Genomic DNA, 24303 nt, shown 5'->3' with positions numbered 1-24303 from the left:
TTTGTGTCAAATGTCTGTACCTAGTCAGCTGACGAGTCTCTATAACTAAACAAAAAAAAAACTAGCATTATCACTGCTGCATTACTCCCAAGGAAGTATTAATAGATGCACTGAGGTTAACTGTATTAAGGAAAGAAAATTACACATTGTCCTGTTTGTTAGCATTGTTAGCATAATGTTAAACTCATTTTTAAACTACAGAGATTATTAAAAGGTGACAGATATGTTTTCATTATCAAACCAAATTAGATAAGCCTAGCTTCATATAATAACTGAAGGAAGGGGGACACTGCTAATCAAGCTTTGTCAAGTGGAAAGGGAGAGGGGGAAATTTCCCCCTCGAAAAGGCTGTGATATCTTTTATACTTACCTTAGAAGCACTGGGCCCACTTCATCTGAATTCCCTGACCAACAGCTATGTTCAGCATTCTGAAAGTCATGTGCTCATTGTGGGGCACACTAAATTTAACAACTAAACACAGCTCTTTGTTTCCTGGTCATGGTGTTAATAGCACTGTAAATAGGATGAAGTTATTTTAACGTGTGTGTGTGTGTGTGGTTGAAGTTTGAAGATCTAAATACTAAAAAAGTTATGTGAATGTTGTTAATTTAAATGCTGTAAATGACCAGTATGTTTAAACAAACACAGTTGCTCAAAGCTTGCATTTTTTCATATTCACAGCCATTTCCCATCAGAAAGGCCTCTGCAGGCCGAGTCATCCACATATGCAACCTCCCTGAGGGCAGCTGCACGGAGAATGATGTCATCAACCTGGGACTACCCTTTGGCAAAGTTACCAATTACATTCTCATGCGGTCTACACATCAGGTGAAACTATGATTATTTATCAGTTAATAATAATTTGTTAATGTTTAGCAACAAGTATTTTCCTTATTTAGTTCTCAGTTACACATCCATATAAAAAGCTAATTAGATTTTTGGCCAACACTCATTAAGAACAATATATTCTTTACTTGTATTAGTATAAGAAGTTAACCTGTGCACCACCCAGCATAAAAAGTCACAGTCATTTTCTTTATTTTGCCATTATTCATGTGCTATTGCAGTCCAGCTGCTTGTCAGACATACAGTTGAGCGATGGGGTTTTAATACCAGTGCCAGGGTGTTTAATTACACACTTCCAAACTTTAAATTATATTAAATGTGTTTCTGTAGTGATTACCTCCAGGAAAGATATGGATCAGAAGATGATCTTTATTTGGAACAAATGTGTAAAATTCAAAAAACCTAATTATATTTCACTGGCATCTTCTTTTATGTTGCAGCAGTTTCATGAGACCATATATTTTGTTATAACTTACTGGCTGTTTAACAGAACTGCAGCATGAATATCACCCCTATCAAGTTTAAAGCATTCACTCTAAAATCATGGTATTAGCTGCAAAGACTAAAACACATGTTCCAGTAAATTCATATGTTAATGAAATATGATATTCATGAATGATGATTTTCAGATTTCCTTTCATCCACGCTGCCGTCTGAAATGTACAATATATGTTTGAGAAGATTAAGCCTGAAAAAAGAACCTCTCATAAGAGGTTTTATGTTTATAGCAGCTTTCTAACTTTTTGTTATCCCATCAGGCCTTTCTGGAGATGGCGTATGTTGAGGCAGCTCATGCCATGGTTCAGTACTACCAACTTACTCCAGCTATGATTAACAACCAAAAACTTCTAATACGAATGTCTAAGAGGTACAAGGAGTTGCAACTCAAGGTAAAACCGGAGAGCATAGTAAAAAATAGGTTATAAACTATGTTGGGCATTTACTAAATGCAAATGTCTGTTTCATTTAGAAGCCAGGTAAAGATGTTCAATCGATCATCCAGGATATTACCTCACAGCGGGAAAGGGATGAGATGCAGCAACATGAACAGTAAGGAAACTTTGAGTTGCAAATGTTTGTTCTTGTGCTGCAGACTTCTTTGAGTTGCTAATGGAGTAAATGCAGTCTCAAAAAGGTACATAATCTTTGTCCAGCTACATGCCAGAGAGAGCACGTTCCCGCAGCCCTATCAGCCACTCTCTGAGTCCTCATTCCCACAGCCCCAGTTTTACATCATGCAGCTCAGCCCATAGCCCCCAAGGTGCACCATGCAGGGGTCCAGAGAGAGGCTTCGATGGCCTGGGCCCCCACCGGGGCTCTTGGGAGTGGTCATCACACTTAAGAAAAGGTGAGGATGAAAGAGAGAGGGATGATCCATGGAGGAATGGGAGCAGTGTGGATGATGATCGACCTAATGGGCGGGCTGACCGTCGAAAGATCTACCAAAAGTCCTTAGATCATCTCAGTCTGAGATTTTCTGATGAGCGAGGAGGTGGAGGTGAAGGGATGAGAGGAAGCAGAGACTGGCACCCACGAGGCAGCCCTCAAGGCTCATCCTTCAACTCATACCGGAACAATGAAGATGATTTCTACATGGAGCAAGTGTATAAGTCAGACAAGCCGCTCAGACCTCCATACCAGCGACATGATGCAAAGCCAAAGAGGAAGGATGGTGGTGACTACCACACTCGGTCCAGGCATTCAGAGACTAACATGACTGATGAGCCACTTTGCAGAACACCTGAAAATAAAAGACAGAGTTCACCAGGTGGGGGCAGGAGCAAAAAGACAAGCAGGAGGTACACAGCCACAGAGAAAAAAGAGAGAGAAAAGGCTGCTGGAAATACCGTGAGTAACTTCTGTAAAATACATTGTTATTATAGCCCTGCTTCACATCTGCCACATATTTCCTGCAATTAAAGACTTTTTGTTTTTTAGGATTGCCACTCAAAAGAAAAATCAGCTTCACCTCAGCAAATCAGTAAAACAAAAGAGGCTTCTGAATGTGGCAAAGACAGGGACATAGTAAGTCAAAATTGTTAATGTTTATGACACCTTGTAAATGCGCGTTCTAGCTGGAAGCTGGAAGCTAGAAGTAGCGTATTAACAACTATGTTCTTGATCCATTTCCTTAGGAGAAGGATTGGGAAAGTTGTGATGACACCGATGAAGAGTGTTGGTATCCTAAGAACATGGAGGAACTAGTCACTGTAGATGAAGTGGGAGGAGAAGATGATTCCATTATTGAGCCAGACCTTTCTGAGCTAGAAGAGCTTACATCCTGCCCCAAAGACTCTGCAGTGGAACAGTCAGTAGAGGAGCGCAAATCACCATCTACCTCATCCTTGGAGGTGCAGCAGACATTTAACGACAAATCTAAGACTGAAAAGTCTTGTGGGGATGGTGGAGACCAGGCAGCAACAGCTGTAACTAAGAAAGAAGAGAATATTTTGTCTTCAGCCAAAGAGGAAGACCAGAAAACAATTCCAGTGACTTCTGAGTTACCAGCTTCTAACCTTAGTGAATGCCCCAGTGAGGAGTTAAAGGCTGCATTGGAGGAGACACGCTTAGAGGACAGTGAAGTAACCAATAATGGGCCACCAGGAGGGCCAATGGAAAATCATGTTTGTGTATCAGAGGATAGTAAGACCCCAGAAGTAGGACAGGTCACGGAAGTAGTCAATAATGGAGTGCAGCACAAGGACAACATTCATAAAAAAGGTAAGTTTAGTGTTCATAGAAGAAACAAGTGTTTGTTCTTAAGCTTATTATTTTACAATTATACAAATCTTACCAATTCAGCACTATAATGGACTGCTAGTCATTTGTTGGACAAAAGACTCTAGTTTTACTTAAAAAAAAAAAAAAGGTGGGACCTGTAAAACTATACCTCTTTATGTACCTTATTAGGATAAGATATGTTCTTTGCTCTCTAAGTTCACACTGAAGACACAGGACAGCAAATTTATCTCAGCTGACTGTAGATTATAAATGTAATTAGAGCTATTTGATGCTTGGAAGGATGGTTGTAACAAACCACAAAACACTTGAAGGTTTTTTCTACAGCTCTCTTATTTAGTTCCCTAAACTCAGATAAAAAAAAAAAAAAAAAAAGACAAAAAGTATAAATTCCTTTCTCATAATTTATTTGCCTTTTATAGACACTGAGGCCTGCTCACCATCCCATGAACAAGACAGAGCTGTCAGTGAACACAGCATACCTTTAGGTAAGCAGAACACATTTCATTACCATAACTGTTACACTAATAAAATCACTGAGAGCGACTGGTTCTTATTTTGTCAGAAAAATCAGCTTACATCAGTGGCTAAATGTAAACCAGCTTAAACACAACTGTAAGTTTTTCCACCCATTTGGAATAAAGTTCACAGCCTGAAAAGATTTTAGAAGTTTCAGATTTTGAATGAATCAAAATGTCACACATGGAAAGTCTTGACTGAATTTTTTTCTTTGGTACTGCAGTAACTTAGTGTGTCATCCACCCTGACATCCAGTCTACTTCTGGTATCTTTTTATGAGTTGGGATGTTGTCTAAAGTTTTGCTTACTTACATAAAGCACAGAAGAGGGAAAAGTCAGCTTCAGATGTAAATGTACAACTGGAAATGCTTTGTTTAGTTTAGGTGAGGGAGCTACCTGGCTAGAGCATGCAGGAGATCGGACACCACTCTCTTGCTGTGGATTCACTTGACTATTACCTCTGTTCTACTATCATACCGGTGCAAATTACAAGACTTCATTCTATCAAGCTAAAGATTAAAAATTGTTTAATATAAATTTCCAGTCTCACATGCACGTTCTCTGAGTCATCTCCAGAAACGTTTAGGGTGGCAGTGCAATAATGAAAACACAAATGCTAAACAAACTCACTGTGGTCAACTGAACAGTTGTTTATTAAAAAAAAAAAAGATTTACACATAATGTGCAAAATGCTCCATTGAATTTAGTGAATAACCTGGTTCTGAGTTAGAACCAGTTTAGCATCTTTTGCTGTTTGCATGTATATCCTGATGGTCAGAATATAAGGTCTGAAACAGGAGTCTCAGTGTGCATCCACGTGCATTGCTCTGCTCTCAATTGAGAAAATTCTTTAATCCATATATGTCAAAGCAATACACTTAAAGCCCACTTATCACTGCTATATTTAATCATTATCATGGACAAAAGCTGATGGAGTCTTGAGCCTGTAGTCTTAGTCCAAAGATAAAGTATTATCTTGGACACCATTAGTTAAGGACACTGACAATCTGTTGCATTAGCACTCTAATTGACTGGAACTGCTTGGCCACTTGCTGACCTATTTCTGTGAGCAGGTTGTGAAATGCACCCCTGAGGGATGAGTATTTATATTATCATTAGAGTTAGAATGACACAGCCAAGCACATGGCCAGGTTTCAGCCTGCACTTCAGAGACTTACAGCACATAAGCAAAACAACAACAGACCTCAGTGCAGAGTGCAGACACGGAAGCAGTGTGCAGTTATTTCTGTTGTATGTGTGTCCAGAAAAACCTGTCTGCAATAAGATCAAGACAAACATAATACTGATATGCCTTCTGGTTGTTTTCATCATGCTCATTTTTACCTTTTTTTCTTTTTACTGTAATATATGTGGATATGGGAGCATTGTCAGAAGCAAATCTAAGAAGGTTTCTGATTCGCTGTCATGTACTCACCAGTCTAAAGCCTCCTCATGACTGTTGAAACAATTTTACAAAGATTTAGAAAATCTTTGACATCCAATCTTTAGTTATTCAAGCACACAGTCTCATTACAGTTTAGTTTTTTCTAAAGTCCAGCATTATTTTTTATTTCAGCTAAATGAAATATTATCTTCATATCTAATTTTAGTTATTTGAGTTATATACAATTAACCTTGTTATTAAAAATAAGCAATTGTGTACTTGAGATTGAAATTAAGGCAGTGGACATGGTACAAGAAGTCACTGTCAACACGGTGCTGCAATTCCATCACAGTATGATCTTTTTTTATTGTTACACTTATCAGAAATGGAAATGCTGATTCAATGAAGTATACTGTGGTGCTTGGAGAATATAATCCTATACTCTTAAATTACTTTAACGTAACACAAAATCAAATTGTAATCTTGTGACATTACACTACAGAAATTAACACAAGTGCCCAGTGCAGTCAGATTGGACATTAAACAGCTGCTGTCTTGCCAGCTCCCTAATTGAAAGTGTGTGTGCTGTCTGGTTGTGCCCAGCAAATAGCTCAGATAATTGTCTGGTAGAGTCAGAACAAGTGAGTAGATGTCACGTGTCCTGCTCCATACACTCGATCCAGGTGCTCCCTGATTCCCCTGACACTGTCCAGAGTTCATGATAAAAAAAGAAAGAAATGGTGATGACTGTAAACAGAGGGTGGGGGGTATCAACTGGAAGAGGTCAGTAATAGGGAAATCACTAAAATCAGTAAAGGAAAAATTAATTTAGACTAGTAGAAATGTATCAGGGCACCACGGGGGGAGAGAGAAAGAAAAAAAAAAGTGTAATCTGAGAGCAGCAGCATGATGGTTTCAGGCAGCCATGAGTCCCAGTAGAGTAGTTAATTTATGTTTGATAACTGACCTTCAATAAAAGATTTTTTTAATTATTATTTATCGATAATATATGTAATTTTTTTCTTAAAATTTATTGAGTATAATCAATCAAATTTGTCCCATTTTTTGATTTGAATACATATAAATGGTGGGAAGAGGCATGACTGTGATTCTGGGTCAAAGTTAAATTTATTTGAATGACAAAAAGGATGTAGAATCTGTCTAAAAAGTTTTTATTAATAATTACCATTGTGAGTCCCCCTCTTTTGTCAGACAATTGAATTTTTATTTATTTTTTTGTTTGTTTGTTTTTATTTTATTTTATTTTATTTATTTATTTTTTATTTTCAATTGAATTTTAATTATTGTTTTTCCTGTCTGATAGGAGTGGAGTTTGTTGTGCCGAGGAGCGGCTTCTACTGTAAACTCTGTGGACTTTTTTACACCAGTGAGGAAACTGCAAAGACCGCTCACTGCCGCAGCACAGTACACTACAGGAATCTACAGGTACAACCTGCACAGCGGCACACTCCTCCTTTATTTTATCCAGTCTTTATTAATTTAATTATATTAAAACATAAACCCTCATGGCGGGAGATACACGTATGTGACACAAAAGTGTGTGTGGGCATATGCACGTCTGCCTATTTAAAGTCAATCTGTACGCCGCACACTCCTTACTGAGGACTTCATTGGCCACATTGATGCGGCCATGAGATTACACCAGCTGTTTTCAGGCTTGTGAGTAATCTCTTTGTTTTACTTTCAGCACGTTCGTATTATATTAATTTTCCTTGCCTTTCTTCACATGAGGATAAAACCGACTTTTAATTTTTTATTAAGTATAATTTTGTTCTCCAAGCAAAATTCTCTGCCGTGGAAAGTTAATGACTTTCCTGTTTTGATTTAGCATCAACCCCACTGTATAAACTGTATGACATATTTATGCACTGAGCACATTATTCATAAACACACATTTTTGAAAAACAAGCTCCTTTGCTCTCAGAAGTATTTTCTTTATAAACTGTGATTTGGCAAACAGCACTGATCTTAAATAATCACCTCATCAGGCATCAAAATTTTGGCAATAAATAACTGTTTATTGCTGGGTTTTTTTGAGAGGAAATTTGCTGAAATCCTCACATTTCCAGTTCCTGATATGTAAGGATGTACAATAGACGTTTGTGGCTGGACAGATCTTTATATTTCGTTTTTTTTTAGCCCATTTTCTGAAATTTATGAGCCTTCATTTGATCATAGCTAAAATTTCAATAACTAAAAAAAGTCAACAGATCATAATCTTAAATTGAAATCTTAAATAAATGTACAGTTTACTGCCCCATCCTAGTGCACACACATACACACGAACATTAGCATTGCGTGTAATCTTGCGACTGTATTAGGTTTCCTGTTACTGGCCAGTCAGCACCGAGCCATCTTACATTTCCCTCGTCCTTTGCAGCACAGCTGAAGCGAGGTCGAGGAGCGTGTTTCCTTCACATTTGATGCATTACATTCCACGAAGAAAAAAAAAAAACAGTTTTAAACAGTTGTGCTGTCTGTCACAGCTCTGTGTGCTCAGAAGTTCATTTTGTTTGATTTTGTTGTTTTTATTCACGTTCTACTCTTCTCGTCTACAGCAGAGTGAGTTTATATTTACAAAGGGAGCACAAAATAAATGATTTAAGGACTGAGGCTGGTCATTTATAACATTAAATCCGGATATGTGTTAATTTAATTTTACTGGATATAATGTATCCATTCATAAAGTATTTGGACCACCTGTGACTCAATCAATTCTACAAAAAAAAAATTGTGAAAAGAAACTTCTGGTACATGGAAAAGACTGACCAGATGGTGGTTTCCCTCTATTACTCTCTTATTCTGACCTTTGTTTAAAGAAAAATGGATTTCAGTGGAATGACCTGGATAGATCTACATTAACACATCTTTGCTATAGAGGTCTTAGTCTTGGTTTTAATTTGGGGTAAAAAAAAAAAAAAAATCACATTAACATTTCACATTACCTTCTATTATGAAAATACCTTGGTGCAGCTGGATCATTCACAGTCATCAATAGGTAGAATAGGTGTTAGGGTGTAGGGGGGAGTGCTGGAGCAAGACTGATCCATGAAAAGTCTATAGCATGCAACTTGCAGGTATTAAAGGATCTCCTGCTAACATCTTGGCATCAGATACTGCAGAGGCACCTTGAAAGGTTAGACTGGAGCTTTTTTGACACCATGCAAAGGATCAACAACACAATATGATAGTGGTTATATTGCTGTAGCTCATCGGTGTGTATTTTATGTATTTAGATATTTATTTTTTTATTTTTTCTCTTTTACAGAAATACCTGTCTCAGCTGGCAGAGGTCAGTCTATCGGGCGTGCTCTGAACCTCCAGCTGCACGGTGATGATAGCTTGACCTCTCACCTCCTGCAAAATGAACATCAGAAGAAGGATTTGTGTGAATCCTAAAGCACGGATAATGCGCTTTAGGACAACACGGCATAAAGCAGACAAATTCAACAATGCTGATGTTTGTTTGGATAGGAATGCTAGAATGACGCAGACAATAGACGCTTTCAGTTCTGTAAATATACATGCGATGAAATGTATAGTGAGGTTTTAATATTTAACTGCAATTTTATCATTTTTCTTACAGTTTTACTTTATCGGTTTGTGTGAGATAAAGTTCTTTTATTTGAATGAAAATGCATTTACAATAATGTTAAATTCTCTAGATAAAAGTCTTTTACAGTTTGTCTCCACATCACTGAAACAACCGTGATAGATTTACATCTGCTAAATTACTTGAATATGTTGAGTATTAAGATTTTTTTGTTTTGTTTTGTTACAGAGCCTGAGAGCTCAGTGTGCTTAAGAAAACAACAAAAAGCCAACATTGGTGACACTTGGTGTTGGTTTTTTTTTTCACTTTGCAACATTTGTTGTTGTGCTGACGTCATATTATTGAGGATGTTTTCATCATCTTCTCGTACTTGACTGCGACGTGAGCTCTCAGGACCACTGTATTTTTTTTTTCCTCAGTTTAAAAACTGAGGCAGATTCTCAGGTTTGTTCTTCTTGTTAAACAGGTTTCACTGTAAAGATCATAAAATTCAAATTTTTATTTATATCTGAGGTTTTGCGCCTTTGGCTGGTTTTTTTTTTTTTTCTTTTTCTTTCCTTTTTCCCACACCCGATGTGAACTTGAGTATCTGTCAGGGAAAAATGTACATGGTTTGGATTAATAATATTTCAGTGATACAAAAGATCTTTATTTTCTGGAAGTTTTATGTTGAATGTAATTTATAGGACAATCCCAGTCATATTTGCCAAGAGATGCCTTAGACATGAAAGACCTTCAACTGGACCATGTGTTTAACTTAAACATGAAGTGTTTCATGTTACGACAATTTGTTACGGCAGGATTATCAAGCCACACTCTGTTTTTGTATACTGTGAATACTGATCCTGTGATTCAGTGATAGTTTTGTTTTCTTTGACAATTTTTTTCATATGATTTTTGATGGAAAACACTTGAATAAACATTGTGAATGTTTCAAATTAGCAGTCTCCCTTTTTTGAACAAAAATCGAATCATTCAGATTGTTTTTACAGCTTTTTTTGTGTGTGTAATAACCTTGAAAGGCAGTGCTGTGAAAGAGCTCCACCAAGTGTTGGGGCAAAAAAACACTTCAACCATCGACTTTAAAGCTGCAGTAAATCTGCTGTTGTAAAGAGAAATGTAAAACTCAGCGGAAGTTTTCAAATGCTGATGCCATCATCCTTTTTATTTACTTATACTGTCAAATAAATTTGAATGTGCTTATTACTCACAGTATGAAAGAATGTGTAAGAAAAACACAAGAATGCTGTCAGTTACTATTGCACACAAAAATACTTTTGGTTGGCCTAATCATAATGTTATTTATTAGATGGCACTAACAATGACAAAAGAAAGTTTATTCATAATAAATTTTAGCAATTTATTTTAAACACCAGCTTTAAACACGGAAGGTGTCATGACACAAAACCCTTATTTTGATGCACTATCCCTTTATATCACAATTTATGTCATAAAAATAAGAAAGCACACATATTTTTTAAATCCTCAAAAACTTATTTACAATTAAAAATTATACTGTTAATTAATAGACAAATAATAAACTGAATTAATTTTTTTATACCCAAATTTGAGCTATACTGGGCTTCTTTGAGAATTCAGAAATTAATTAAGCATAACATTCGACCACTGAAACTTTTCTGTTCGGGAATGCAAATAACTGTAATTTGGTATCTTAATAAAAAAAAAATTAAAAAAACAAAACAATGTGCTTTTCTATTTTTTCACTTTTTTTGTAAAATTGTAAATTTGAAACTTTATGGATAGCAACAGTAATTATATTTTAGTATTAAAACTATTTCATTTAAAGAGCTTGCACATACTGGTAAATTAACCATTACAGAAACATAAAAAAAAAAAAAATTGGTAATTACTAGCACTGTTAATTCAGAGTACTTGTGGCATGAACCTTATGTCACACTGGGTGGTGGTCTACTTGTTAAGCATTGTAATGTTATATGGCTTTTAAGTTTTACTGCTGCTTTTTAACTTTACTCTATGCAAACCCTAATTTGTCCTGCACAAAATACCCATTCTGATATTCAAGCAGTTTAACACACACATAATTTTGGTAAGAGCCATCTCCTATTTTACTTAATGGACTGCATGTTTCACTATTACTGAGAGCTCCAGATTGTAATCAGAAATTGTTTTGTTACAAATGCTCACTTAAAATATAAATATGACAGACAGAAAATGTCAACTCTATATACAAAAAAGTAAAAATAGTGCACTCAAAGTGTAGTAATGTTAAATTAAAATGAAAGGTTCCAAAGTTAAAGCAATACTAAATACAGTATAGACAAGAAACTACATGACAATAGTCCAGCTGTCACATAGAGGAGTTATAAAGTTTGACAGCCACAGGTCGAAATGATTTACTTGGACAACATCCTCCTTTCTGAAGCTTTTGTCAAAAAGTCAGGCTCCACACCCACAATATTACTGTCCGTGTGGATCCGTTTATTGAGTCTGTTATTATATGCTACCCTCAGTCTGCTGCCCCAGCACACCACAGCATAGAGGATGGCACTGGCCACCACAGACTCATAAAACATCCAGAGTGCCATGCTGCAGATTGTAAAGGACCTCAGTCATCTCAGAACATAGAAACAGCGTTGGCCCTTCTTGTAGAGGCTTTTGTGTTTTTAATGAAGTCCAGTTTATTGCCAATGTGAACACCAAGGTCTGCACACAGACCCCGTGGATGGAAATAGGGGTCACTAGTGTTTGTGTCCTCCAGTTCAGCTTTTATTGATTCTAGAGTGAAAATATCGTGCAAAGTATATATATAAAATGTATCTATTATAATATAGAAATATATAATATTTTAATAATTATTTAATATTATTTCAAACCTTTTTTTGGGGGGGGGGCTGTCATGTCTGGCAGTTTTTGCAATCAGAATGATGGTCCGAATGCACTGCTGTAACAAATTATTTCATATTATTTCAAACCACATTGTTGTAGTTTATATGAATAAAGGAGTTCTGTGTGGAAAGCGCAGCTCCTCACCATCGCCGACAGGGTGCAGCACTTAATAAGCCACACTAACCTCACAGAACATGCGAGAAGAACATCCGTGTTGCATGCTGATTGGCTCTTCGTTTAAAAAAACCTTCTCTCCAACCAATCAGGAAATGAAAACAGTGGCCTACGTGCCAGCGCTGCCTGTAAGTAAAACAAAAACAACGGTGTTCGTGTCAGAGTTTGAAGCTTGGACGCAGCAGACGGTCAGAAATTTATACTTTTTTTTTTTCTTTTTCTTCTGCAGTGATTTATATGATAGCGTAGCTAGCTAGTTAATTTTATGGTTGTATTGAAAGATGGCTACCGAGCTAGCCGACTGTGTAATTTGATATTATCTTTAATTGACGTTCGGGCTTCGATAAGAACTAGACAGCAGTTAGCGATGCATAAAACGCCTACAAAAGTGCGGATATTTGATTGTGTTGGAGTAGTAGCCGTTGATACGCGCATTGAAAAGGAGTTATCTCCTTTTTAAAAAGCAGTAGCGTCCCTTAGCAGTGAATATTTAGGCTAATGTAATGTTATGCATTGTTTATCAACAGTGGGACTTTCAATGAATAGGGGGGAGGGAGAAGGCGTGGTGTTACCGCAGCTTGTCTGGACTTGTTATTGACGCATGTCCGCACAAAACGTGACAGTTTATTTTATATTGCAGGTATTGTTTGAAATTCTGTTTTGCGCTGTTCTGCCGTAAAAGCCTCTTTTCTACTGTAAATCATGGCAGCTGACTGCGAGGCCTGGCTGAACGCAAACCCTGTGGGTAAGTGTGAATCATTCAGAGCCATTTGTTAAATATTGTGCTTCATCAGCAGGATGGGGGATGCGGGGCAGTGGGACTTTTTCATACAGGCAGCAGCTGAATGTGTTACCTTGCACTGTCTATGGGTTTGGTGACTCTTCCATTCCCACCCGCAGCTCATACTATATTTTGTGTTTGAGTGCAGATAGAAATTAACTGTATTGTGACATAAAGCAGCTTTTGCTGAGCTTACTGTTTTTGCTGTGGGCAAAGAGAATATAAATGCTTTGTGTCTAAAAGTTACATACATATTGTCAATCAAATCAAACATGAATTCAGTACAATGTCCTCTTCTAAACCCACAGAGGTTGGGGACCTGAGCGACTCTTTTGTATCTGGGGAGGAAGACAATGGAGGTTTCATTGTCTCTAATAAAAATATCAGCAACGAGATCAATGGCAACTGGGTGTCCTCCTCTAGCAACAGCATCCACGAGGCACGTCTGAAGGCCAAGGCCAAGCGGAGGCTGAGGAAGAACTCTTCCAGGGACTCTGGCAGGGGGGACTCTCTCAGCGATACTGGGGATGCGATTAGGGGAACCTCAGTGGCACCCACGAGTCCCAAGAGCAAGCTGCTGGATAGAAAGTCCCGGCTGGGGAAGGGCAGAGGCCTCCCAAAGAAAGGTAAGAACATATTAATAATGCAGAAGGTAGTAGAGTAATTTAACCATGTAATTTGTTATCACGAAGATCAGATGTCTCAGTCTCACTCAGTTTTCAGAGGTTAACCTTTGACTGGTCATTACCAAAGGCATGTACAAGCTTATCAAAGAGTAACTTGTATTTCAGATTCCAGGACTTCAGAGGGAAAGTGCAACATTCACGCATTCATTTAGTGTTGTTGTCCTTGTTTTTTTTCCTTTTTCATCTGGTAGCCATAAACCAATTAACAAGTAAACAAATGGCTCAGACTCACTTTAAATGTGCTCTTTTCCTCACCATTTACTCAGCCAAGCTTTTCTGGAAATTTCCAGGCTACTTTTCCACATGGTGAAATGTTTGGCGCCCCCCAAAGAGCATTGTAATGTAATTGTTCCTGTAACCAGTTTTGTTCATTGAATATTTAATTTTCTCAAGCATCATAAAATTGTTTGTCAAATGTGCAGCAATAACAGCCAAAAAAAAAAATCCTGGCACCATTTTGTCTGTAATGTACCATGAGTTGCTTTTGTTATTGATACTAATGCACAGGATGCGACATGAATAGTTCATCTTTAACACTACTTTTTAAAAGAGAGCATCTTCTGTTTAAAGGAGTATCAAATAGGAAGTTACATTTTTGAGGCTCATGGAACATCTAATTTCCTATGTTTTATCTCTTTTTGTGTTGCTGAAGTGAGATGATCTTGGGTGTCAAAGTACAGTGATAGCTATAGATAATTACTACTCATAATAGTGTTAAGGCCTCCTCTTGCTGCAGATCTTCATGCAGTGATGTAACCATACAGTGCTCAGTTACAGTATGTGTCCCTGCAGACTGCAGTACAGTTCAGGCACTTTGCTCTCCCCATGGGCATGTCTAGTTTCTCCCAGCACAGAATCTGCCCATTTTTTTTTTTCCTGGTTGCGTAACAGAAGTGCGACACTATCGGTGCCCTGCAATTTGAGCTCTTAGCTGCATTAAAATTTTATGTTTGAAAGAAATGGAAGAGGGTGTATACAATATTTATCATAATATTTTAGTGCTAAAGCTTGGTGGTTTTCACAACCAAAGTGAGCTCAGCTAAATATAGTGACATGTCGTATGCCACACACTGGGTGGGACTAATGGAGGTTTTAAGGGATGTCTCACAAGCTGCTTTGGCATTCAGCTTCTTAAACTGTCTGCAATCTGCCGGTGCTGACCTCAGTCCTGGCAGATGTTTGCTGCAGAAAATGTAGTCTGGGCAACATGTTGGCAGCAGCTTCAGTTCTCTGGATGTATCTACATAGGCAGTATTTAACCATCAGAGCCCCATACACCACCACTGAAGCATGTTAACATACAGGATCTCAGATTTAAAGTGGATGTTGGGATGTTTAAAGGCATGTAACATGAATAAAATGTGACCTGTTACATGGCCTAAGTAGACAGGTGGATTGTTTATATGATGCAATGTATACAAAGGAATCACCGCCCCACACAAAGGGATTATAGCACAGCATGTTTGGTGCTGGGATTAAAAAAGTGCTTTGGGATTGGTACAAATTAAAAACATGCATAGATTAAATTTAAACTAAGTGCTAATAGAAAAATGAGTATTTTTCCTTTATCGATCAACAACCTCTCTGCTGAAGGGCATTTGTACTATTATGACCAAGACTTTACTTTACTTTATTTTCTTTATTTTTAGAGCACTTTAAACACAGGGACTGTAACAAAGTGCTGTACAGACAATACAATACACATTCACACAAAATACATAGCAAGAAGAACAGGCTAAAAGCAACAGTCTTAACTCGGAGTAAAAGACAAATGGTTAAAAATGGGTCTTAAGAAGAATCTTAAAAGTAGATACTAAAGGAGCACTCCTATTATATGATGGAAAGTAATTCCACAGTTTAGGAGCAGCAATACTGAAAGCTCTATCTCCTCTGAGTTTAAGTTTTGACCTAGGTATTCTCAGGAGTAGTTGGTCAGCTGACCTGAGCGAATGAGTCAGAGTATATGGGTCAAGTAGCTCAGAGAGGTAAAAAGGAGCAGAGCCATGTAAACATTTAAAAACAAGTAAAAGGATCTTATATTGAATTTTAAAATGTACTGGCAGCCAGTGCGGGGGTAATATGTTCAGAAAGAGAATTTAGATTCAGCAAACGTATAGTAAATCAAGCATCATCACCTGTTTTAGTTCTGAGTAAAACACTGGATGAACTTTTGTTGAAAATTTTACATCTTTGCGTCTTACACTTAAATCTTACAACTCTAAAATCATTCTTGATGTCAGAACTGTTTCTACTCAAACAATGAGCAGATGTGAAACTAGTCCAAATGTCTCAGATGATGACAAATCCAGTCTTATAGTTAGCTTATGTTGTGTGGATATAATTAGACAAATGTTTAAAAAGGCTACATTTAATTCAAGTTGCTTTCTTGCTGTTGCAGTGTCTTATTTTTAAACATAACATCATGCTCAGTAGCCCTCACTACTCTGCCCTCTTGTTATGTTGGCTTTGATCTTAGAGTTGCGATGTTATACCATAATGATTCTAAAAGCTGCTGCTGAACTGTTTTTCAGTGGCCACCATGAATTGAGATCCATTCAGTGGAGCTCAGTAGAAATAAAAGTTTCAGGTAGCCAAAGTGTGGTCCACTAAAGCTTTAAAAAAACAAAATGACAGGATTATGTTCTTATGCATCACATTTCACATTGTCACTGCCCTTCGTCTCCAGGTGGGGCTGGAGGAAAAGGTGTATGGGGTAGATCTGGTGAAGTTTATGAACCAGAGGCGGTCGATGAAAGAGACCCCAACTATGATGATCAGGTAATGACTCCTGTGTTGACAGCATACACCTGCATTATTATTATTATTATTATTATTATTATTGTTATTGTTTCTATTACTATTGTTGTTAATACTGTTAGTTATATGGAATGTTTGGAATGTTATGATTATGTTATAACCTAATACAAGCCAATATGCAGGCTTTGTAAATTTTAAAATTCTCAGGTGTTCCTTCCTACCAGACTCTGCTGCAAATGCAAAAACTATATACGTCCCACAAACAAGTGTGATTCTGTTTTGACAGGAAAACTGTGTTTATGAGACTGTGGTCCCCCCGCTGGATGAGCGAGACTTTGAGAAGACAGTCACCCCAATTGTGCAAGAGTATTTTGAACATGGAGACACAAATGAAGTAGCGGTGAGTGTTATTAAAATAATATGGAAAGAGATTATCAGTTAGAGTGAGCTTATTCATTGAGAGCGCCATGCTATACAAAAAATAAACAACACAACCATAAAGCTCAAGACAACTTAGTGTCCCTTTACATTTCCAGGAGCTGCTTGCAGAAATGAACCTGGGGCCTATGCGGAGCGAGGTGCCCTCACTGGCTGTGTCACTGGCCCTGGAGGCCAAAGCCAGCCACCGGGAGCTCACTTCGAGGCTGCTGGCCGATCTTTGTGGGCCTGTTTTGTCTCACAGCGACATGGAAAAGTCGTTTGACAAACTTCTCAGAGAATTGCCCGATTTGGTCCTGGACACACCTGGGGCTGCTCAGGTGAGTGTTGAAAGACAAATGTGTGTATACCTGTTGCCCAAATAGCAACTTATTCTGTGTGTTTGTGAATTATAGTTTGTATTATTGTTGGTTGTGTTTTTTTTTTTGTTTGTTTGTTTGTTTTTTTGTTTTTTAAACAGGAGTCCAAATTAGGACTGTTGATCAAATGGTAACTTCAGTTATAATTTCTGGTGAATATTAAAACAAGATAATTGAGATGAAACAATTGGTAAAGGACATTTAACAGACTGATTTGCTGAAGTCTAATCTTTTATGTCAGCCCCTTTTAAAGAAAATTTAAAGAAAGAAACTCTTAACACTCGTCAGCTAAAAGTATGCTCTCTGTTTGAGGAGTGATAATAGCTTGTGGTAGAGCACAGGGGAAAAACGCTGTGGGTTTTTTTTTTTTTTTTTTTTCGTTTTCTCGTGATATGTTGGTGTGCGAGAGAGAGCCTGTGTGTGTTTTAGGGCTCTTTCTCTTTCGGCCTGCGCAGACATGAAATCTGTGGCTATTGTCTGACTGTGCTTTCAAAATGCAAGCTCAGCATAGGACGCTAAAAGGGTTGTTCAGCGTCCTTCCCCCTCACCCCTCATCTCGTCATCTCAATGAGTCTCGATGGTCATTTCTGTTCCACTCTCCCAGTTCTCAGTGGGTTTAAAGGGGCATTATGATACCGCCCTGCCCCCACTTCCTTCCCTCTGCTCTTTCACTCTCACTCTCACACTCACTTTCACACACAGGCGTACACACACACACCCTTTCTCCTCATATGCCTGTCAGTCTAGACACAGCAGTGGGTCAGCTGAGATGTAACTGCCTCTTGTCTGTACAGGAACAATGAGCAGCAGTGAGCCCAGGCTTTGTGGAAGCCAGAAGAGCAAAGCCAGCTCTTTTATTTTTCTAAATCATGTGCTCACACTACTGTAAACAAAGACACACGTGCCACTGAAGCCACTGTCCGGTCAGTGTTTTTGTGGGGCCTCTGAACTGAAACTTGTAAACTAAGAATAATCAGATTGTTGCAGGCTGCTGATAACTGACTTGATTTTTTTTGCAGAAAATACATGACCAGTGAACCATCTCTCCTAATTTAGTTGACAGAAAAACAGTTCTAAGCATCAGGAACATGATGCTAGGTGTTGTGTTTAGGATTGTTTACAATTTTTTCTTCTTTGTGTTTCTTTTTAGTTGGTGGGCCAGTTCATTGCACGAGCTGTAAGTGACCAAATATTGGCCAAGAGCTACATTGAGGGCTACAAAGGAAAAGTTGACTGTGAATATGCAAGGTATGTGGTTAGATAAGTGATGTTCATGTGATTTTCAGTTCCCTGTTAATTCTGTGAGCATGAAAATTTTAGGTTTCATTGTTTTGAATTTGTGCTGCTAACTTGTTAAAATAAGCAGCCTGTTAAAATTATAAAGAAGCTTTCTCACACATAATGTTACATGGTCTCATCAATACATATAACTTAAAGTGCTAATTTCCAGTTTGTTCTTGGACTCTACCAGAGTAGCTTTGCATGATTCACAGCTCCAAATAATGCTGTGTGAAACAGGCAGTTTTAGCTCCTCTCCCTTAAATGATCTCTGATCATTTAAAGGGAAATTAGGTTTGAATAGTAAGTAACTGGGGCTGCTGTGGGCCTGAAATGACCATATTAAAGACATTCCCTCTCTGCAGTCAAAAACAGAGTGATTAGTTTGAGGTGTGTGAAGCTTTTTGCTCACAGGGGTTACTTGTACAAACACTGACCTGATGTTTAAAACACTGGCCATATTTAATATGAGCACCTAACAATATAACTGTATATTTGATAGAAAATAAAGAGAAGCATAAAAGTTCCACTATCTTTTAGCTATAGTCGTGTAAATTGAACACTGAAACTGGTGCTTCTTGCTGTAATTATTCTCCTGTTCATATTGAACCTGTTGGCACTCCCTCTTAAATTGACCAGTGTTGTGTTCTGTATAGAAATGTATTTTGGAGTTTTGGAGTCAAAGTTTGTCTGATAAATTAACGAGCAATACATAATTCCCTCTTTAGGTTTTAATCTTGTGTTGCAGTAGAAGGATAGCAACAAGATGTTGTTTTTGTTTTGTTTTTTTCTGACTGTAAGTAAAAACATCAATTTGGTTTTTCTAACTCAGGTGGCCAAAAGCTCAGATTAGCTTAAATTTCATGAAACTTCTAATAGTCATCTGGTACATGATTGGGGGTAGCCTGCATACAGTGGTGGTTATTATAGATGGATGGAAGGAAAATGGTCCTTTTTCAAATAAAACAAAGATGCCATAATCATCAACCGTGTTTTAAAAAGTTAATGGCGTCTTCTTGTTAATCAAGTGTAGGACAAATTAAAAAAAAAATCGTAGAAATTATAGTTGTTGTCATATATAGTGAAATATTTTCACAGTAAGTTGATGGAAAACCCACAATCAGTTGCTTTCTTATGTTGCTTTAATGGTCAGCTAAGGATTTGCACTATTTGCATTTTTAGAAATCAGAGTAATTATAGTTTTTGGAATAATGCAATAAGTTAATGTGATTTAGTTTACCCATGTAGTCATCTGTTCTTATGTCGTCTAATTGGAGAGCAGCAGGTTAACGCATACAGTTTTGTGCAAATATTTTTGCAGCTTAAAGTGATATGAGGATGCTTTAAAAACTAATGCCATTTATAATTTTTATTTATCAATAAACTTCACAAAAATTAGTATTAAAAAAACAAAACAAACAAGCACAAATGTAATAAAAAGAAATGGTGGGACTAGGGGTGTGCGATATATATATATCGTCTACGATAATATCGTAATTGCCGTGTTAACGATGTGCGAGCTGACATTATTGAGTATGCTAATTAGGAGAAAAAAAACAACAATCAAAGGCCTCGGCTCCACGCGTTCACTACTTGATGCTTTAGTACAGGCTGCTGCTCGTGCGCATAGAGAGCACCCGTACTTTGCACTAGCATAGCTGCCTGAACAACACACCTAAAGCTGGAAATGAGTGAACACACTGCGCCAGGGGAGGAAAGTCAGACATCGCCAGCCTCGCAGTCTACTGCCTTAAGTCCTAGGCGAGGAGGTGGTTTGCAGTTTGCGGACTAGTTCAACAACTAACCTGTTCCATCATCAGCGAGAATGAGGAATATGAAAAGTTTCAGGAAACCGCCGTCCAAGACAAACTACGACTAGCGGAATAAGGAGGAAAATAATGAAAGGATTGATGTTAATCTCCTTTAAGTTAAAGTAGGTATGTTACAATCACTGGTCATAGCCCAGCGACGTTCTTGGAGCTCACCTGTTTGGAGCCTTGGATAATACGCTGAAGCGGTCTTGCGAAAAATGCGGGTTTCTGATCAGATGAGGGTGTGTAGTTTGTGATTTTTATTTTGCTATAATGTAGGCGGAATCCCCCTGGACAGCCTCTTTTTTTTTTTCTTTTCAAAAACTCGCCGAAGTTTTTCTATTTACATTTGTCATGCCCAGGACACTTGAAAAAGAAATTTTGATCTCACTGCGTTTTTCCTGGTTAAATAAAGGTTAAATAAAATTAAAAAACAAGTTAATGTCTCAAAAACACTGATTTAAGTCTTATATTTTACCAGCTTGCACTTCTTGTATGAACACATTTTTAAATAATGCAAAAACATCATTTATTATCTTTATCAAGAAAATTACAGAAAATATCGATATTATTTTTTGTCAATATCGCACACCCCTAGGTGGGACCATGGTTTGCCTTTGAAACTCCACTAATTCTCACATTGTACAAGGTGCAGGGCAGGTAGGTTGAATGTAGCCTGTCTCAGTGTCCATGTTTTCATGTAAATCCCAGACTGACTCCCTGGTGTTGTGATTAGGTCTGTATGGGGACCTGACCATCTGTTGTAGGACTCTGCTCTTGTTTTGTTTTTGTTTTTTTGTACTACACAGTACCTGGCTGTGGTGTATGTAAGAATGTAAATGTCCAAATAAACTGAGTTTTCCTTGCCCAGCTCCCTTATTTGGAGAAATACATGAGAGTGCATGCATGAGAGTTGAGCACTTAAAAAGTTCCCAGTGTGCATCACACGTGCTGCCTCCAGCACAGTCAGGCACCACCCACATTACACACATTACAAGCAACTCTCCAAAACCAGCAGGCAGAGCTTAGGCTAAAGTTTTCCAAACCTTGTGTGTGTCACTTTGTTCTCAGGGCGGCTCTAGACCGGGCAGCTGTGCTGCTGAAGATGAGTATGGGTGGACTTCGCATAGACAACCAGTGGGGGACAGGCGGAGGCCAGCGACCTGTCACACAGCTCATCAAGGAGGTAGACTACATGAATCAGATTCAAGAACGCACCAACATTAAACCGGTTTTTCGTGATTGTAATTAGTTTCTGTTATAAAACTTTAACTGACTGAACAGATTCACAACACTGGGGAAGACTCAGTAAACAGTTAAGAACATATAACAATCAAGAACAGGTGAAGACTCTTAAAACTGAAGCAGCAAACTGTGTAAACAGTCTTCTAACTTCAGTTTAATTTTAAGTTCAGTATCCATGGGGGGGAAAGGTGGCAGGACGTCTTCCTCAAACAGTGCCATGTTGATGAACCGGTCTTGCCTACTCTTGTTTTTGGAAATAGAGTCATAAGAGAGAGATATGGCAAGAAGTCAGAAACGGCAAAAATGGTAGTATAACTTCCAGGAGGAAGGCTTTTTACAACTTTTTTTTTTTTAAAGCAGTTGTATGCAAAATATGTCAGTTTTCATCACTTTCAAGCAAAATTAGATAATGCTTCAAATTACAGGCCAAACTCATGGCATGAGGCATTTTGACATGGTTGCAGAATTGTAAGATTTGAAGTTGCCTCCTTTTTTTTTTCGTTTCTCCTTTTTGCAACTGTGGTTGCAGTATGAATATTGCCATGAGTTAAAAATTCTTATTTGCATTCTCTGTCCTGCCAGATGAACCTGCTTCTGAAGGAGTACATCCTATCTGGAGACAGCAAGGAGGCTGAGCGATGCCTCAGAGATCTTGAGGTTCCCCATTTCCACCATGAGTTTGTCTATGAGGTAAAATCTTGGCTGCATTTGATTTATCAGCAGACATACAATAAATCCCACAATCCAGATCTTATAAATACTGTTTTACCTCTTTTCATCCATTTATATCCACTATTTCTTCACTGTACATGAAAAACTTTTGAGTTGATGCTCTCTCAATGTAAAGCTGGAAAATAAAGATTGTTTCTCTCTCTTTGCCCACTGTGTGTTTATACCTTTAATGTTGGCACCCTGTTGAACTTTTTTTTTTTTTTTTTTTTTAAATAGCAGATTGTAGTAAAGGCTTTGAGTACTAAAACAAGGTTGTGAATGTTTGTTTTTATCTCTCAGGCAATAGTGATGGTGTTGGAGTCTAATGGAGAGAAAACGTTCAAAATGGTTCTGCAGCTACTCAAGTCACTCTCTGGGTCCTCCATCATCACTGTGGACCAAATGAGAAGGGTATGGTGCCACCTGGTGTTTGGATTATGTACTGCTCATAATTTTACAATCACTAGATTTGTTCTTTTGGTTTGTTATCCTTATAAAATGGTTTTCTTGTAGGGCTACCAAAGAGTTTACATGGACATCGCTGAAATTAACATTGATGTCCCTCGTGCGTACTTTATCCTGGAGCGTTTTGTTGACAAGAGCTTTAGCATGGGAGTCATTGATGTAAAGTTGAGAGATCTCTGTCCCTGTCGGTAAGTGCGCTGGTTTTCACACACATCTCACGTTTGTCTCCAGAGATGCGTTTCCCTGTTTTTGTTAATCATATTGTTGTTCTTTTACCCTTAGGGGCCGTAAGAGGTATGTCAGTGAGGGAGACGGTGGTGTTGTGAAACTTGAAAGCTACTGAGGAGACTTTGTGTGCCAGATCTCCCCCCCCCCTAAAAAAAACTCCATAAAGCTACTTTTTTACTTGCATATTTTTCAGTACCTGAAAACAGTTTTCTTCTTTATAACGGTCAAAAGAAGGTACATTTCCGAAATTGAGGTGAGGGTAATTTAAAAAAACTGAAAAAAAAAAATTGCACTTGTGATTGAAACTGAAGTAGATCACTCTCTCCAAGGTGTTTCAATATAAACATTTACATAAGCTAGCTCTTAAAGTGCCACACCTCTCTGTCAGTCATTCCATGTTGTTTTGTACAGTATTTTCTTGATTTCACTGCCACTCCTTTTGTGTTTTCTAGAAAGCAGTGTTTGTATCGACATGACTGGTTTGTGTCAAGAACTTTATAAAAATGTATTAAAAAAATAATAAAAGGAAGTATGTTGGCTCAATGCAATACTGGCTTCCTAACTAGCTGCTGTTTTTTGTGTGCTTGATTTTTACCCTTTTTAAATTGCAAAAATCAGTGGCATGGGTACAATGCAGTCAGGGTAGCCTCACAAAATGGTGTTAAGAGTCTTTATTTTTATATTTGACATAATGCTTCTTTTTTGTTCATTTAAATCACTATGAGATAATCTGTTTTTGTCTGTTTAACACAGTGCTAACCACATGTTGCAACTTCACTTAAACTAATCAGAGATGCAATAATAATATAACAGTTTAAAGAAGTACATAGGTAGTTGACCACACTGGCTAACCATACTTGCTGGCATGTAACAGATGCAATCTTCACTAATGACATCCTGTAGATCAACAATAACTAGAAAAAAGCAAGACTTTCAACAGAGAGGGGGGCAGGGGTTAGGCTCACTTTCCCACTCGTTTGTGAAGCCAGATTCCATCTAGGTCCGCACAGATATATTCCAGCGCTTGGAATCAGTGGGCCAGTTCTGTCCATCTTTTTGCCAGTTTAGCCATTTCTGTTTTTTCAAATCCTCCATTGGGTATCTACTGCAGTTGCTCCTTCATTGCCAGTTCCTGTTGTTTAACAGCCTCTTGAGCCTCCATTTGCATCTTTTCCAGTTTTTCAAGGGTGACTGATTTGAGTGGGAGCAGCTTTGGCTTACACAAAATCATAGTAGGGACATCTTCCATGGAAAGCTGCCCTGTGAATATTGGGAAAAAAAAGTAATAAAAACAACACACAAATGATTCAATTTGAACAAGTAATCTTGGCTTAAGTGCAAAGATAATGGAAAAACCTAGCATGGGTGCTATTTTTCACAAAGGTCTGCAGCACATTAGCTGAGAAATGTCTAATCGTTTTAAAATTAAACTTTTAAAG

General features: G+C 37.9%; 2 protein-coding genes across 2 annotated transcripts in view; both read left to right on the top strand.

The window, feature by feature from the left end:
- Nucleotides 1–9033, top strand: part of LOC115787868 (RNA-binding protein 20-like) — a 51707-nt gene extending 42674 nt beyond the window's left edge. Inside the window, exons 6-14 of the mRNA XM_030740633.1 lie at nucleotides 683–829; nucleotides 1606–1737; nucleotides 1818–1897; nucleotides 2002–2695; nucleotides 2786–2872; nucleotides 2983–3568; nucleotides 4009–4074; nucleotides 6814–6935; nucleotides 8779–9033. Of these exons, the coding sequence (XP_030596493.1) occupies nucleotides 683–829; nucleotides 1606–1737; nucleotides 1818–1897; nucleotides 2002–2695; nucleotides 2786–2872; nucleotides 2983–3568; nucleotides 4009–4074; nucleotides 6814–6935; nucleotides 8779–8826 (1962 nt within the window). The 3' untranslated portion in view covers nucleotides 8827–9033. The remainder of the gene's footprint in view (nucleotides 1–682; nucleotides 830–1605; nucleotides 1738–1817; nucleotides 1898–2001; nucleotides 2696–2785; nucleotides 2873–2982; nucleotides 3569–4008; nucleotides 4075–6813; nucleotides 6936–8778) is intronic.
- A 3161-nt stretch (nucleotides 9034–12194) lies between these two features.
- pdcd4b (programmed cell death 4b) lies at nucleotides 12195–23010 on the top strand. Its single transcript, XM_030733157.1, has 12 exons — nucleotides 12195–12293; nucleotides 12746–12850; nucleotides 13195–13512; nucleotides 16259–16350; nucleotides 16616–16729; nucleotides 16866–17087; nucleotides 18277–18374; nucleotides 21287–21401; nucleotides 22043–22150; nucleotides 22472–22582; nucleotides 22685–22824; nucleotides 22919–23010. The coding sequence occupies exons 2-12, from the start codon at nucleotides 12808–12810 to the stop codon at nucleotides 22977–22979; spliced, it is 1422 nt and encodes a 473-aa protein (XP_030589017.1). The 5' UTR covers nucleotides 12195–12293; nucleotides 12746–12807; the 3' UTR covers nucleotides 22980–23010.
- Nucleotides 23011–24303: the final 1293 nt, after the last annotated feature.

The sequence above is a fragment of the Archocentrus centrarchus genome, chromosome 1 (genome assembly GCF_007364275.1).
Source record: "Archocentrus centrarchus isolate MPI-CPG fArcCen1 chromosome 1, fArcCen1, whole genome shotgun sequence".
Taxonomy (NCBI): Eukaryota; Metazoa; Chordata; class Actinopteri; order Cichliformes; family Cichlidae; genus Archocentrus; species Archocentrus centrarchus.
The sequence above is the reverse complement of the archived record's forward strand: the minus strand, read 5'-3'. Positions and strand labels throughout refer to the sequence as shown.

Coding starts and splice junctions, on each gene's coding strand:
- pdcd4b (XM_030733157.1), top strand. CDS start 12,808: ATGGCAGCTGACTGCGAGGCCTGGCTGAACGCAAACCCTGTGG. Junction 17,088..18,276: donor ACACACCTGGGGCTGCTCAG/GTGAGTGTTGAA, acceptor GTTTCTTTTTAG/TTGGTGGGCCAGTTCATTGC. Junction 22,151..22,471: donor ACCATGAGTTTGTCTATGAG/GTAAAATCTTGG, acceptor TTTATCTCTCAG/GCAATAGTGATGGTGTTGGA.